The 15,422-nt window shown below is 43.9% G+C and overlaps 1 protein-coding gene across 1 annotated transcript in view; it reads right to left on the reverse strand.

The window, feature by feature from the left end:
* The window catches only part of ptprsb (protein tyrosine phosphatase receptor type Sb), a 113,603-nt gene that overhangs the window by 62,262 nt on the left and 35,919 nt on the right, over positions 1-15,422 (reverse strand). Inside the window, exons 3-10 of the mRNA XM_080726658.1 lie at positions 11,701-11,862; positions 11,061-11,168; positions 9,609-9,730; positions 9,134-9,295; positions 7,970-8,065; positions 3,966-4,167; positions 2,577-2,713; positions 1,036-1,180 (exon numbers count right to left, since the gene is read on the reverse strand). Of these exons, the coding sequence (XP_080582784.1) occupies positions 1,036-1,180; positions 2,577-2,713; positions 3,966-4,167; positions 7,970-8,065; positions 9,134-9,295; positions 9,609-9,730; positions 11,061-11,168; positions 11,701-11,862 (1,134 nt within the window). The remainder of the gene's footprint in view (positions 1-1,035; positions 1,181-2,576; positions 2,714-3,965; positions 4,168-7,969; positions 8,066-9,133; positions 9,296-9,608; positions 9,731-11,060; positions 11,169-11,700; positions 11,863-15,422) is intronic.

A 15,422-nucleotide genomic window follows, 5' to 3' on the forward strand; every position in this document is an offset into this window, starting at 1 on the left:
ACCTTCTGGCTCACTGCCAACGAGGGGGACAGGGAGAGAGGGGCCTTTGAAAGGGGGGCGGCGGTGACAGAGCGTTAAGGAGAAGTGAAAGGAGGTTGGAAAGCAAAAAGAGAAGGTGAAACATTAAACGAACGCTCGGGGCACTCCGTCTCCATCTGTCACCCTGTTTTGGCTCGCCCCGGAGAGAGGGGGGGGAGAGAGAGAGAGAGAGAGAGAGAGAAGACAGAGATGGATGGAGGGATGGGGGCGATGGACAGAACAGAAGGATTGATCAACGAGAGAGATGCTCCCTGGGTCCTTCTTTAAGTAGCAATGTGTGTGTGTGTGTGTGTGTGTGTGTGTGTGTGTGTGTGTGTGTGTGTGTGTGTGTGTGTGTGTGTGTGTGTGTGTGTGTGTGTGTGTGTGTGTGTGTGTGTGTCCGTCCGTGCATTGCTACACTTGTGAGGACCAAATGTCACCACCCGTATTTGGTATAATTTGAGAAATAGACATTGTGAGAGGACCATTTTCCTGGACCTCACAATTTCACATTGGGTTTAGGGTTGGCATTAGACCTTTATAGGTCAGATTAAGGTGTTCGGGTGTTCCCGTTTTATACTTGGTTTTTACGGTGATGTCACACACCGGACAACAAGCTACAACAACAAGCTTGTAGTTCGGCTTTAGGCTTACAGTTAAAAATGTCCATCATTTTTCATTTGGGCATTCATAACATTGCTGTGCTAAAATGTTGATGTCCTCACAAATATAGCAATACATACAGTCCTGCTTCCCCCGATTGGATTTTCCAGCAATTCCAGTTATGGTTCGACGAAGACAATGTAATGTCCCCAAAATTTACAAAGCGTGTGTATGTGTGCGCGGGTGGGTGTGTGTGTGTGTGTGTGTGTGTGTGTGTGTGTGTGTGTGTGTGTGTGTGTGTGTGTGTGTGTGTGTGTGTGTGTGTGTGTGTGTGTGTGTGTGTGCATGTGCGTGTGCGTGCTTGCGTGCGTGCACGTGTGCGTGTGCGTGTGTGAGAGAGAGAGAGACACATACTGGCTTGGGACGTCCTCTGCACCAGCTCGTTGGTGAAGGCTCCGATGCCCTTGTTGGAGATGGCTGCCAGGGAGAAGGAGTACTCTGTGTTGGCCTTCAGACCCTCCAACGTGTAGGAGTTCCTGGGGCCAAAGGTCAACTTCTCCTGTGAGAGAGGGGGAGAGATAGAGAGAGAGAGAGAGAGAGAGAGAGAGAGAGAGAGAGAGAGAGAGAGAGAGAGAGAGAGGGGAAGGGAGATTTTTACTTTATTAGTCAGAAATGCAAATGTCATCAACAAATACAAACACAATATCGTATGTACAAAGGAGAAAAAGTAAAATGCCGGCAGTGGATGACACCGCTCCTTTCGATAGGAATTTACATCGACCTCAGAGAGAGAGACTGAGAGAGAAAAAGAGAAGACAGACAGCAAGAGAGAGAAGCACGCACGCACGCACGCACGCACGCACGCACGCACGCACGCACACACAGAGAGAGACAGACAGACAGACAGACATAGAGACAGAGCATAGATTAGGGGCTAAAGGAGGATCAACCAAACAGATGAGAAAATAAAGGAGGGAACAACAGGCCTGGTGAGGAAGAGGAAGATGAGGAAGGGGGCGAGTGATGTGCTGTGCAGACAAGTGTTTCCCAACTCTCAAACGTGTTGCACAAAATCATGACTTGAATCATTATAGTGTTTATAGTATTTTGACAAAAACAGCCAAAAATAGCCAATAATTGCGGATCTACACACTCACAATGTGTCACTTTCTGATACATTGTGAGTTTGTAGATCTGCTATTTTCACCATATCGAGGGAAGTGGGTCTTGGGCCATAAATGAATGGGTAGAGAGGTCATTCCGATGCCATCACGGCCCGCCAAAAAACAACAACATTTAAGTTGACTAAATCGACTGTAGATTTTGTCTACTAAAATCTTATGATGTTTATTCAACTAAAACTAGACTAAAAGTAGACCATTTCAGGTGACTAAGATATGACCCAAAATAAACAGAATTTTATTCAAAAGACTATGGGCCCTATTTTCGTCCATGCTAAACCCTAAACCCCCCCTCCCCCTTTTTTTTATTGTTATTTTGAAAAACATTTTAAAATACTTAAAATGACTGATCTACATCAACAAGTTGTGAGCTAAATGTTTTTCAAAATAGTAAATAAAGCCAAAGAAGTTTAGGGGTTTAGGGTTTAGCATGGACAAAAATAGCTCACAACACTTCGCGATGCGACACGTTGTGAGCTTGTAGATCGGCTATTTTCAATTAGCCTATGTATAAAATAGGGCTAAAGTGGTTTATGCATGTTTTATTTGTTATTTTTTTAATATAATTTATATCTGCAAAGTAACTAGAAACTCAAATAAATGTAGTGGAGAGAAAAGTACAATATTTGCATCCGAAATGTGGAAGTAAAAATTTTGGAAATACCTCAAAACTATACTTAAGTATAGTGCTAAAGTAAATGTACTTAGTTATATTACGCCCCTGTGTGAGGAGGCTGTCACATAGATGGATGTGTGGGGTGTCAGAGGCCTCACCAGACTGCCAAACTTGACGGGTTTATAAAGCAGCTCGTAGTTGACGATGCCCTCCTTGGTGTAGGCGGGCTCCCAGGTCAACTCGATGCTGCTGTCTGTCACTTTGCCAACTTTAAACTTCCCTGGCTGGCCTGGCACTGAAGGGCAAAACAACAACACAGGGAGAGAGCGTCAAAGTTATTAAAATATAAACCACGCAAACAGACATGATGCACAAAGAATCCCCCGGAGTTGGGTTGGGGCTGAAATAGCGGTATTACAAGAAATGAAAATCAAACACACTGCCCGCCCTCTGAAGGGCTCCGATTTAGACAGGTTTTGATGGCACCAACTTCATGCAAGTAATGTTTGGATCTTGCACTCTTTTCTTTTCTTTATGTAAAGCGACTTTACTGTAGGCACTTAGAAAAGCGCTATATAAATCTGAATAATCTAAATAATCGAAACCATTGTAGTTAACATTTGGAGCACCTGATATCAGACATCACTAAAAAAAAAAAAAAAAAAAAAAAAGAAGCAAAGCTACGCAATTGTGAGCTTGTAGATCGCAGTTGTTTTGCCTGACACTATCATACGACAAAGAATAAAACAAGGCATTCATTTATGAAAAAGAAAAAAAAAACTAAAAGATTGAGGAACGTGTTGCATCACCATGAGGTGGACAATACAATGTTTTGAATCTTGAGGATGAATCATGGAGATACAAGGTTTCTCCCTGACAGTGATGATATTCAGGGTCACACACTAATAGCTTTGTTTTGCACCATAAAAAGTGTCAACCTCTCTCTCTCAGACTCTCTCACACACACACAGTGACTCATCCACCTACACAACACTACAAATGACACCAAAACGACCCGCTTTTCCCCTACACCACAAATGACCCTGCAAACTCAAGAGAACAAAATGACCGTGTTCACTCTGCACCACAGATAAAGAGATTATTTTAACTTATTTTGTATTAATTGAATGACAGAGAAGCTTGTCTTCTACATCAGTGGTTCTCAAAGTAGATTTCAGGGACTCTCTAGGTTCCTTTATGGGGGTCTAAATTGATCCTTACAAGTAACTTTAACAGCGTACAAAAGGACCCGTCATTTGTACACTGTCAAAGTTAAGGGGAGACAAATTTCAAAGTTTGAGAACCACTGTTCAACATTATATCTATAAACAACTTTAAAAAAAAAAAAAGAATCGATTTGTTTAAATAATCTATATAATATTAGTCTGATTAAACATTGATTGTGAAAATAGCCAGTGTAGATTTTTGCATTACATTTTTACAAAAACATTGAAGAGATTCCTGGTTATTTTCGAATCAATAAACTGTTCAGTCTGATGGACCTATTGACATATTGCATGCACGTGCGTGTGCACGGCACCACTGACCTCCAGGCATGACCTTGACGTGCACAGGGTCGGAGAAGGGCCCGTCGCCCACGGAGGTGAAGGCCAGGACCTGCACGGTGTAGGTCTCGGAGGGCACCAGGTTCTGGATGGTGGTGATGACGCTGTCCTGGACGTTGTGGATCTGCCACTCGTTCATGAGCCGCGACGGGTCCATGGTGTAGTAGACCCTGTAGCCTTTCACCTTGGAGGGACAACCACAAACATGCTCATTAAGGACCAAGCCCCAAAAATGTACGATGCAATTGGCCGTGTGGACGAGAGAAGTAGGTCGGAGTGGCTTATTGTCAGCATCAGCCAGTAACACACAGGAGTCAGGACCCCTTAGTTGAGAGAGATGAAGCAGAGACCCCCACAACCTTTTCATAGATTCCATATAGTTTCATTGTTTGACAGCACGATCATCCGTGTATTTTGATTCATGTCGATTTGTGTTTTCAGATATTTAACCACTTGAACTGTCAATACTTAATAAACTTGACGTTTCACTCTGAACTTAGTCTGCTCTTTTTCCCCTCTACACCAAAACTGCCAAAAATAGCTGATCTACAAGCGCGAGGCGTTGCGAGCTTGTATATCTGCTATTTTTGGCTAAAGTTCTCAGAATATGGACGCTAGGGTTCAAGTGGTTAATATAAAAAAGGAGAAAAAAAAGTTTCTATCACTCAAAGATTTGGAGGACCCCCTGTAGTAACTCTGAGGATCCCCTAGGGGTCCCGGACTCCCTGATGAAGACCCCTGCACTAAACTCCTGGGAGATGGATTGCTGAGGTGGAGCGTCACACCTACCATCAGCTCACAGTACTTGCTGCACGATTTGCTGCACCCAAGCCGTGCTACTCATACTCTGAGTTGGCGGTGCCCCAGATTGTACCCATGACCTTGTGGTCCAAAGGCGAGAGCTCTACCGACTGAGCTACCGGGACACAACCCTGAAAAGATTTTGTGCCAGCAGAACCCCATAAGACTACTTTAACTCTCTCCTCTCCAAATGATCCAGAATGCCGTGGCATTTCACATGTCTCCCCCTTCTCCGCTCCCTCCATTGGCTCCCAGTTCATGCCCGCAGTACAAAACACTGATGTTGGCCTCCAAGGCAACCAAAGATATGGCTCCACCTTTATCTTCAAAGCGTAATCCAACCCTACAACCCTATAGGAAGTGGGTGTGTCTGTTAAAATGAATATCATGGGCCGCCCGCCGGCCTACCGGTCCAGGCGCATACCACATAGGCTCAGTATGTATAGCCTGACAGCGTGTCACTGGTTCGAGCCCCTATCCCAGCAACCTTTGCTGCGTGTCACTCCCCATCTCTCTCCCCAGGTTCTGTCAGTCTACTGTCTATCAATAAAGGCATAAAAGCCCAAAATCATATCTTTAAAAAAAAAAATAATAATAATAATAATAATAATATCACTGAGTGACTCATAAACGACTCAAACAAATCTGAGCAGACGTTAAAATGACACCAAACGCATGTTTGAAAGTGACATTTTTGAGAAATGATGCCATCTTATAATGAGCATTACAGTGAGGACCTATTATTATTATGAAGATAGGATTGAGAATGCGGTGAAGTGCTCCCTCTCTGAGGTGGAGAGTGACTCGGCAGTATGAAGTGTTTGCATCAGGTTATTCTGCTGCCCCGCAAGGCGAGGCAATCCATAATATCTCTGTCCAACACCACAGCACGAGAGAGAGGTTGTTTTTTAAACCACAGAGGTCAATAAATCCATGAATATATCTCGTTTTTTGTAATTCTTTTTGTACCCCAGACAGTCTCATGGATTTTTTTTTCTCCCTTTCTTCCGCAGGTACATTTTGGGCAGTGATGGAAGAACTACCGTATTTTCCGGACTATAAGGCGCACTTAAAAACCTTTAATTTTATCAAAAAACTACAGTGCGCCTTATAGTCCAGTGCGCCTTATATATGGATCATTCATTGACATTGACATTCCCTTTAGCACAGCTCCATCTGTTGGATGCATAACGCAACGGTAGCGTCTATTATGTGCGCCTTATAGTCAGGTGCGCCTTATATATGAAAACAGTTTGAAAATAGACCATTCATTGACAGTGCGCCTTATAGTCAGGTGTGCCTTATAGTCCAGAAAATACTGTACTCATATGTTTTACTTGAGTAAAAGTATCGATACCCTACTGTAGAAATAGTCTACTAGTACAAGTGCCGTGTTCAAGATTGACTTCATACATACAAAAGTATTGGCATCAGAATGTATTTTAAGTACCAAGAGTAAACGTACATCGTATAAACGTATATCGCAACTGGTAAAAAAAAAAAAAAAAAAAAAAACCTAGCCCAACCCTACCCTCCCCTGCCCCTTCTTTGTATATACTGTTTGTTTAGACTTACTGTTTTCTTTTTTCTTTTTCTTTACATATCTACTGCATAGTACTGTGTTCTATTTGTCTGTCATTCAATGTTATATGAGATACTTTAATGGTTTCCAGTGGAAATAAGCTTAGTCTTTTCATGGATCTCCTTTTAGTAGACCTTGTACCAGTGAACTGTACCGTCATGAAACTGTACCTTTTCCTATGCAAACTTCTAATAAAGTCTTCAATCAATCAATATGTAGAAGGTTCCATTTCACAAGTTTTCAAATGTATAAAATGTATATAAAAATCCTTTGAAAATAGCAGATCCACAACTTAGCGACGCGCTGTGAGCTTAAGCTATTTTCAAATTGTCCAAATATATAGGTCTGAAGTGGTTTTGTAATAATAATCAACATCTAGAAAGTAACTAGTGACTAAAGTTTTCAAATGATTATAGCGGAGTAAAAGTACAATATTTGCGTTTCAGATGTAGTGGAGTAGAAGCAAAATATTATAGAAAATTGGAAGTACTCCAGCAAAGTAAAAAACAAAATACTGTGTACTGTGCTCAAGTAAATGCACTTAGTTACTTTCCACACCACCGAGTAGAGGTCATTGTAATATTGTAAAAGGTGAAGGCCTCTTGACTGTGAGAGCAGAGCGGTGCGGTGACTTTGACTGGAGTCACTAGACCATCTGCAGGAGTCACGGCTGACATGACCTTTTCAGAGTAAAGTTCTCCTCTTCACTCCACAGCTCTCTGGTGTGAGATTAATCTTTAATATCTGTGACAGCCACATGCACTCTGGTGGCGACACGGGGGTCCTCTCAGGAGACAGTGTGCGTGACTAACCCCCAAAATGGACCAAACAGCTATTTTTAGCAGATGTTGGTACCGCCGTTAACCTGGTAAAACAAACCCCGGTCGTGTGAATCCACATTTTCCATGCGTCTTCTGCACATGGAAATGTGAGAATTCACGTGACAGGGATGGTTTATCAGACTAGGACGCTGTTGTTATAATTATTGTTATAATCGTCATGCTATATTGCTATGATCATTATTATGAATTGTTTTTTTTTTTTTTATGAAAGCTACAATCCAGGATTTATTTTAATGAATACAGTTTATTTTAACCAATCTTTATGGTAGTATGGCAATAAAATATACCTCCCACTTTTATTTGTATTTATCATGGAACTATGGATTATATTTTCTTTTATGTATGACCCCGGTCTGGTAATCCCTCAGAGGTCCCTGAGGGGTTTCCAGGGGGTCCCTTGCTAATTACGAACCAAATGGAACCCTGCCAGGATCTGTAACTCAGAGTGTACAAATGTAAACTCTCTTTACAGTAGTTCAATTAACACTGGTCCCAGAGATAAAACTAATTGGGGCCCCATGACCCAATGCATACCAAACTCCTACAAGCCCATCTGGGAAGGTGAACGTCCCAGGTTCTATTCCAGGCCCTGTCAAAGTGTCCGTGAGCAAGACACTTGACCTCTAACTTCTCCCCGAGCATCGTACTAACGGCTGCTCACTGTTATAGGATGGGGACAAATGTCACCTACATGTGCAAATATACAGTGACAAAGAACACCCCAAGGAGGCCAAACAGACGTGGCGGGTCCCACCACGTACCTGTCCGTTGGGCTCCTCTGGCTCCTCCCAGCGAACCATCACTGTGTTGGTGGAGATGATCCTGGCCTGGACGTTCCTGGGAGGACTGGCCGGGGCCTGTGTGATGATGATGATAGCACTTATTATTATTATGACTTATTATTATGATAGCACTTATTAGGGGCTACAGCTCTGCTTCAGATAAGGTTCTCTCCAGAAGAGGTTTTGGGTTATGAAAGGTTAGGGTTAACCTCAGAGTTGAAAAGAGTCAGACTGCATCAGACAGGAGGATTAGAGTGTACACTTTATTTATATTTGTTTTATTGTGATATTATATTTCTGTACCTATTGTACAGTACTTCTATGCCCTGTATCTGTAACGTTTACTGCTCTGTGGTCTCTGGCGTCTGAATTTCTCCTGCAGGATCAATCGACCAACCTACCTACCTACCTACCTACCTACCAACCTACCTACCTACCTACCTACCTACCTACCTAGTGTCTTCTATGTGTGTCTTCTGCTCTTTAACCCCTAGAAATATCATCTTGTGTCATGCAGCCAGACAGTGGGCAGACCACTAGATGTACAAGGGCTGTTTCTGTATTCAGTTTTTTTGTGTAAATGTCAAAGAAAGCCTGACAGAGAGGAGGTTTAAGACAGGGAATCACTGGAAGGCCAATTGGTGCCAAAGTGTTAAGTCTGTCTTCAGTTGCTGCAGCAATTCAATAATCATTCATGATTTAATATCCAGTCCGTGTCTCTGCCTTGTGTTTGTGTCTAGACAGAGTTTCACCTTAAAGGTGCTGTACTCTTATTATACATTCTTGTTATGAATGCACTGCTGAGAGTGTTTAGTGTTATGGCGATTTTTTTGTAGTGTGATATATTTTTTATTTTTTCAATTTAGTTATTGGGCCAATTGATTCATCCTCACTCCTGAGGATTCATCTGCCAGTGAAGAGCCTGAAAACAAAATATATATTTTTTTCTGTTCATTTAAAGGGCTGGAGAGACGGGGAGGTTACTGAATATATCGATGATAGCGATGATTACTATCCGTACATAGAGGTTTAACTTGCAAACTGCATAAAATGTTTCGTTTTTACCAAAGAATATCACTTACACCACCTCTAACAGAGTCCAAGACATTTTAAGAATGTTTCGGTAAAAGAAAGCCAGGGTACCTGTTCTCCGGTGCGGGCCTCCACCCTCATGGACGGGGGTCCCTGGCCGATGCTGTTGAAGGCAGATACCCGGATCTCGTACTCTGTGTTGGGGTACAGCCCCCCGATGCTGTAGCGTGTGGTGGTGATGCTGTCCACCGTCTCGTACTTGCTGTCCGGGGCCTGTAGTAGGGGATCATGGCATTTTAGTCAAGGGTAAATTGTCACCAAAAAAAACTTAAAATTGTGTTTTCCGGAGTTGAACAATCGGCAAAGGTACATTTCTGCAGCTACATTTTAGACTGTGCAAAAACCATTGCCTCAGTAAAAAGGAAACATCACTGGAGCATTATAGTGACTGTGGGCATGACATAAGCAGCATACACGACCATAAGGAGCCATAAACCAGGGCGGAGCAAGGCGGAAGGAGCCTGCTGGTTGGCCGGTCATGGAACCAATCAGAAGGCAGACAAAGGGTGCATTGTGCTGGGCCTACCTTGGCGCGGTACTGGATGATGTAATAGGAGACGGCTTCAGGGTTGCCCGAGTCCCAGGTGATGGTGACACTGGTGGCTGTGGTCTCCGTGACGATGGGCGTACCAGGGGGCTTTGGCAAAGCTGGGGAGGAATGGAAAATGAATATACTGTAATAATGACTGAAGAATATCGTATATCGTTGCTGTCTGGCCAGAAACCGTGTCTATTTTTTTTTTTACTTTTTTATACAGCAATACCGTATTTTGTCGTACAAGAGGGTTGCTCTGGTAAATTGCGAGCGTACTACTGCATGTATATCGTGTTGTTTTAAAATGAAAGTGAAAGTGTGCTTATTTAAGTCAATGAATGTATCAATGAATGTATGTTATGTATGTGACTACATACATAATAACGACATTGGAGCCACTGGGAACACAGGCTCCTTTACCCCATTTCCAGAAAAAGTAACAGTGTTTGACATGTTTCCTCCAGACGGCAGCAATATGGAGGCAGATGTGTGTGAACCACAATGCAGGATATAAACTTAAAGCCGAACCAGCCTTGAACAAAACACAACACAACAGAAAAAAAGAACAGTGAGCTTGGCTGAAAGCTCTGTACGTTTTATTTGTTTATTCTTTAGAGACAAATCCCTGAAAATCCTCCATACCTTTCTCATCTCGCTTCTCTCCTGGATTGCTTTCAAAAGACTGGCTGCATAAAGTCGTGTTCTCATGGTCTTTGAAGCGTTTGGTAACGAATTATTCTGGGATAAAACCAGAAAACCACGGTGCAATATTAAACAGCTTCCCTGGACACCGCAGCTCCTCCTACAGCTCTGATAACTGACCCCGTCCATGAAACTATTTTATATTAGAATGCCAAGTCACTGACAGAAGCATGGGGAAAACACAAGTCTCTCAGCCCCTCAGCCAATACGCAGCCAGGTTTACTCTGCAGAATATGGATTTAATTTGAGCCCGTGCATTACATTCACCCTTTCACACACACATTCGTACCAATGGCGGAGGAAACCATGCAAGGCACTTGCTCACTAGCACACAAGGAAATCCTTTTCATATGAGACAACGGACGCGTTTCGACCTGTTCGGTCTTCCTCACCGTGGAAGACCGATCAGGTCGAAACACGTCCGTTGTCTCTGTCCACAAAGGTAAATAAATCATGTGAAAAGGATTTCCTTGTGTGCTGGCGACTTCTTCTTTTCCTCATGTTATTATTGAGCTGTGCACCAATTTTGAGTGTTGCGGGCTTTCTGCTTTGTTGCAGTCTCTGTCTCTACTTGCTCACTAGCAACAAGAGGTTCAGACTTCAGAGTCTTGCCCAAGGACTCTTCGGCACTAACTCTGGGGGAGCCCGGGATCGAACTGGGAATCCTTCGGGAACCCTCCGTGTTCTAATGGGGGTTTCTCTACCCCAGAGCCATGCCGAGCCATGCCGAGTTATACTTACTCTTGACGGAGACCTGGGCGGTGGCCTCGATGATGCCCAGGCTGCTCATCGCCACGCAGGTGTAGTTGGCCGACTCTCTCACGCCGTTCAGCTCCAGAACGTTGCGGCCTGTGGGGCAGGAATGACACCATCATCACAATGTTTTGTTGCGTTTAAAAAAAATTGGAGCATATATGACAAATGACTTGACTGGCACCAATGACCGGCACCAGTAATGTAGTCTTTATGAACCCAGATATTTTCGGAGAGTCAGGACATCTGGAGGTGCACAGTCTCCCAGGAAAAGTTCTGGAACCGCCCATCCAAAGGTTGTAATGACGTACATTTTGTTATTTATATCACCTCCTTTACAAAGAAAAGTTTGGGCGTCTGAAGGAGAATGGACACGCTTAAAGGAGTAGTTCACCCCCAAAATTACTTGTTTTCAATTGATTACTCACGCCATGGAGACTTGAGTTTCAATAATATTTTTTGGTATTTGTCGCATTCATAAGACACTGATTTGGTTACATTAAATGTACCACCATTGATTCCGGATGGAGACCCGAATGCTTTTAGGTCGACTATTTCCACAGTTTTTCGACGGACTGCAACAACAATAATTGCGACTATCTCAAACTATTGAGCGATCAGGCGTTACCTATGGGCATCTCGTCCTCGGGCGTCAGGTCCTCGCTGCCCAGCATCCACTTGACGTAGGGCATGGGCGAACCCACCGCCACGCACGTGATGTTCACACTGCCGCCCGGCATGATCTCGTGGTTGGAGGGGAGGATGGAGAAACGAGGGGGCACGCGGCGCACTGGGGGGGGGGGGGGGGGGAGGGCGGGCGGAGGGGAGGAGGAGGAGGAGCAAAGGGAGGGGGGAAGGAGAGGGAGAGGGGGGGGCAAGGAAAGGCAGAGGGGGAGATGGGAGGAAGGAGGAGAAGAAGAGAGAAGGGGAGGGGGGATGAGAGAGAGAGATAGGGGGGGTACAGGGAGTGAGAGACAGATTAAGAGAGAGTAATGGCGAGAGAGAGAGAGAGAGCGAGAGAGAGAGAGAGAGAGAGAGAGAGCAAGATAGAAATTGAGTCAAGGTGAAGGCGAGGTACAAAGAAAAGAGAGAGATAAGGGAGAAAAGAAGAGAGAAAGTGTGAGAGAAGAGTGGAGGAGGAGAGATAACAGGAAGGGGGAGAATGAACTTCAGTTTTTTTTTTCCTTTTTACAAAGTATATATATAGATATATTTTGTTTATTTTTGTACAGAGGGATATTTCAAGTTTAATCCAAAAAAACGTATTATGGCTCTGATGAGTTCAAACAGAAAGACACAAATCTTGCGTTGAGACGGAGAGCTCAACCAATCAGGAGTGAGCTGTCTACTCAAAATAATAACGTGACAAACTCTTGAGATATTCGTCCAACCAACGCATGGCGCCGCCCAGAGTCTGTGTCTCTCTCTCCGCGCTACTATACAGCGCTTTATATACGCTAGTCTCTCTCTCCAGCCACGGGCCACTTAACCACTTTCACTTTCGCCTTCGAAAATAGACGATCTACAAGCTTGAACATCTCGAAGAAATGGACAATCTACAGGCTCATAGAGGTTTCAACAATCACAATGAATTTGGGAGCGTGTTCGATCGGCAATTGTTGTTATTCGTCCCACAACGAAGGCTTAAGTGGTGAAGGACATAAGGTCTGCACCTCTCTTCACTAGATAAACTACTTTATAGTATTTTCCTCATCGTAGCGCCCTCAGCGTTGCTCTGATCTGGGACTTAAATCTCTCAAACTTAGCGAGGAACTTCAGAGTGAATCTTCAATGAGATTCCAACATCGCCTCGGGGGCTTTTCTCAGGAAGCCAGACTTTTCATTTGTTGATTTCTTTTTTTTGGGGGGGTTGTTGTTTTAAAGATGGTTCGTATTAAAGCGCCAATCATTGTCTGCTTGCGGCCCAACCCTACCGGGACACAGACACAGTAAAGTGGCGAGTGTGGCAATACCACTGCGTGTTTATATTAACGGAGAGAGATGGAGAGAGAGAGTGACTCATAGGTCGATCGCATGCCTGGACGACTCAAGAGGAATAAAAATGGTGGAGAAAAACACAAAGAAGAGAACGGAGAACAAAATAGATAGATAGCGAGAGGCAAGGAGAGAGAGAGAGAGAGAGAGAGAGAGAGAGAGAGAGAGAGAGAGAGACAGACAGACAGACAGACAGACAGACAGTAAAATACACAACACCGGGAGTGTTAAGGCAGCATTGAATTTAGGTAGCACCGTGGTCCGCATCACCACCTGGGCATGATGTATTAAGTCCAAATACTTCATCTGTTGTTTCTGCGACTCCATTTTCATTAGGCTATATGGCAAAACAGCTCTAAAAAACACACACTTTTGGTGCGTCAAAGACAGCCCCAGCAACTTGATTTTAATAATGTGTGCTTTTGAATTCCGTTTGGCAAAGCAACAAAGGGGAACATAATCACTAATTCACGTCACAAATAAGCTGATGAAAGTTAAGTTGGTGTACACAGTTCGAATTGGGACCCGGGGCGATGCGAGCCGATGTTCTGACAAAAAGTGCGACATCGCCTTAAGACGTACCAGTTAGACAGAGGGACAGACAGACAGACAGACAGACAGACAGACAGACAGACAGACAGACAGACAGACAGACAGACAGACAGACAGACAGAGGGACAGACGGACATACAGACAGGGGGAAAAAAGAGACAGATAGAAAGAGCGAGAAAAGAAGAAGTGCTCTGCTTCTCTTCCAGACAATGACAATGCAATGCGGCATAAAGGACAAAAGCCACATTGTCAACAACAAGATACTGTAACAGTACATACGGTACGTTGTCAGGGACTGGAGACAGTGTGGAGTCAAAATGAGACGGCAAGGTGGAGAGAGGAGAGGAAGACTGGGTGGGGTTTTGGGTGTGAGAGGATAAGGGGTGGTGTAATGTCTAGCGGGTGTGGTGGGGCGGTACAACAGAGTGGGCGTCGGGTGGACATCGAGCAAAGAAAACACCGAAACATCATGAGAAAGACAGAGAGAGAGAGAGGGAGAGAGGGAGAGAGAGAGAGAGAGAGAGAGAGAGAGAGAGAGAGAGAGAGAGAGAGAGAGGCAAAGGGTCAACATACAGGAGGGAGAGCAAGTGAGAGTGAGAGGGGAGGAGGAACGTGAGGCTTGGTATGTTGCATGTTCATTAGTAAAAGATTAATTAAGTGAATTAAACTTATGTACATGTGTCTGGCGCTCCTACACATCGGGATGGCGGATAGAATGCAGGACAGGAAGGCGAGAGAGAGAGAGAGAGACAGAGAGAGAGACAGGGGAGAGAGAGGGGCGGAGACGAGGAGGGAGGGAGAGAGACAGAGGGGAGGCGGAGAGAGAGAGAGGATTAGTAGAAGAGGGGCGGGGCCGGGCAGGGGGGGAAAGGGGGGGAGGAGAAAAAAGAAGGAAACGAGGAAGAAGAAAAAAATACATGGATCTATTTAAGAAACACATGGCTACAATCTGAGCTCCTCCCACTCAAGACTTCGCTGCTGCACCCCAAAATAAATCCAAAGGAACAAAATACTTTTTTTTTTTAATTGAATGTTGAAGGAACAGAAGAAGAAAAAGAAGAGGAAGAAGAAAAAGAAAAAGAGGAAGAAAAAGAAGATCATAAGAGCACAGGCAAAAGGACACAGATACGCCTAATTTATGCCGAACGGCGGTGCCAGGCTGCCAAAACAGCCGAATTGGCTATTGAGTACTGAAGTCCTGACATCACTCTGTTATCCCCTGGGTCACTGATTTTTTTTTGTTTTGTTTTATTTGTTTCTATTGAAAATCCCATATGTTCATCTTAGCATTGTGTCATATTAGAACATAAAAAAAAAAAGTAAAAAAAATCAGCCCCTCGATTCTGTCCGGTATGTGACTCTGTCATCTATGATATTGAGTTACATTTGATAACGTCTGACTGTGTTTAGAGCAGTGGTTCTCAACCTTTTCAGGCCGCGACCTGCAAAATAATCATATTTGAACTGGGGACCCCCACCCTGCACAAGCACTTGGAATTGTAGGAGTTGGCATTACATTTGGTTTGACTCGATCTATTCCATTGTGAAAATAGCATTTGCAATAGCGTTGCGAGGCGTTGTGAGCATGTAGATCGGCTATTTTCACAATTTCAGCCTCTAATATTTGACAATTTGACCAGTGTTTGACCAGAGGTACTAAAAAGGTCTTTAAAGTCCTTAAATTGTCACTTTAAATATGTGCAGATAGCCTCTATACACTTCAACTTTATGTTGGTTTGTCTACTGTTGAGTGAGAATACAATGTTCACATTAGCTTAACATCTGGGGACCCCCCAAAATAAT

The sequence above is a fragment of the Nannobrachium achirus genome (genome assembly GCF_963921795.1).
Source record: "Nannobrachium achirus genome assembly, chromosome: 5".
Lineage (NCBI taxonomy): Eukaryota > Metazoa > Chordata > Actinopteri > Myctophiformes > Myctophidae > Nannobrachium > Nannobrachium achirus.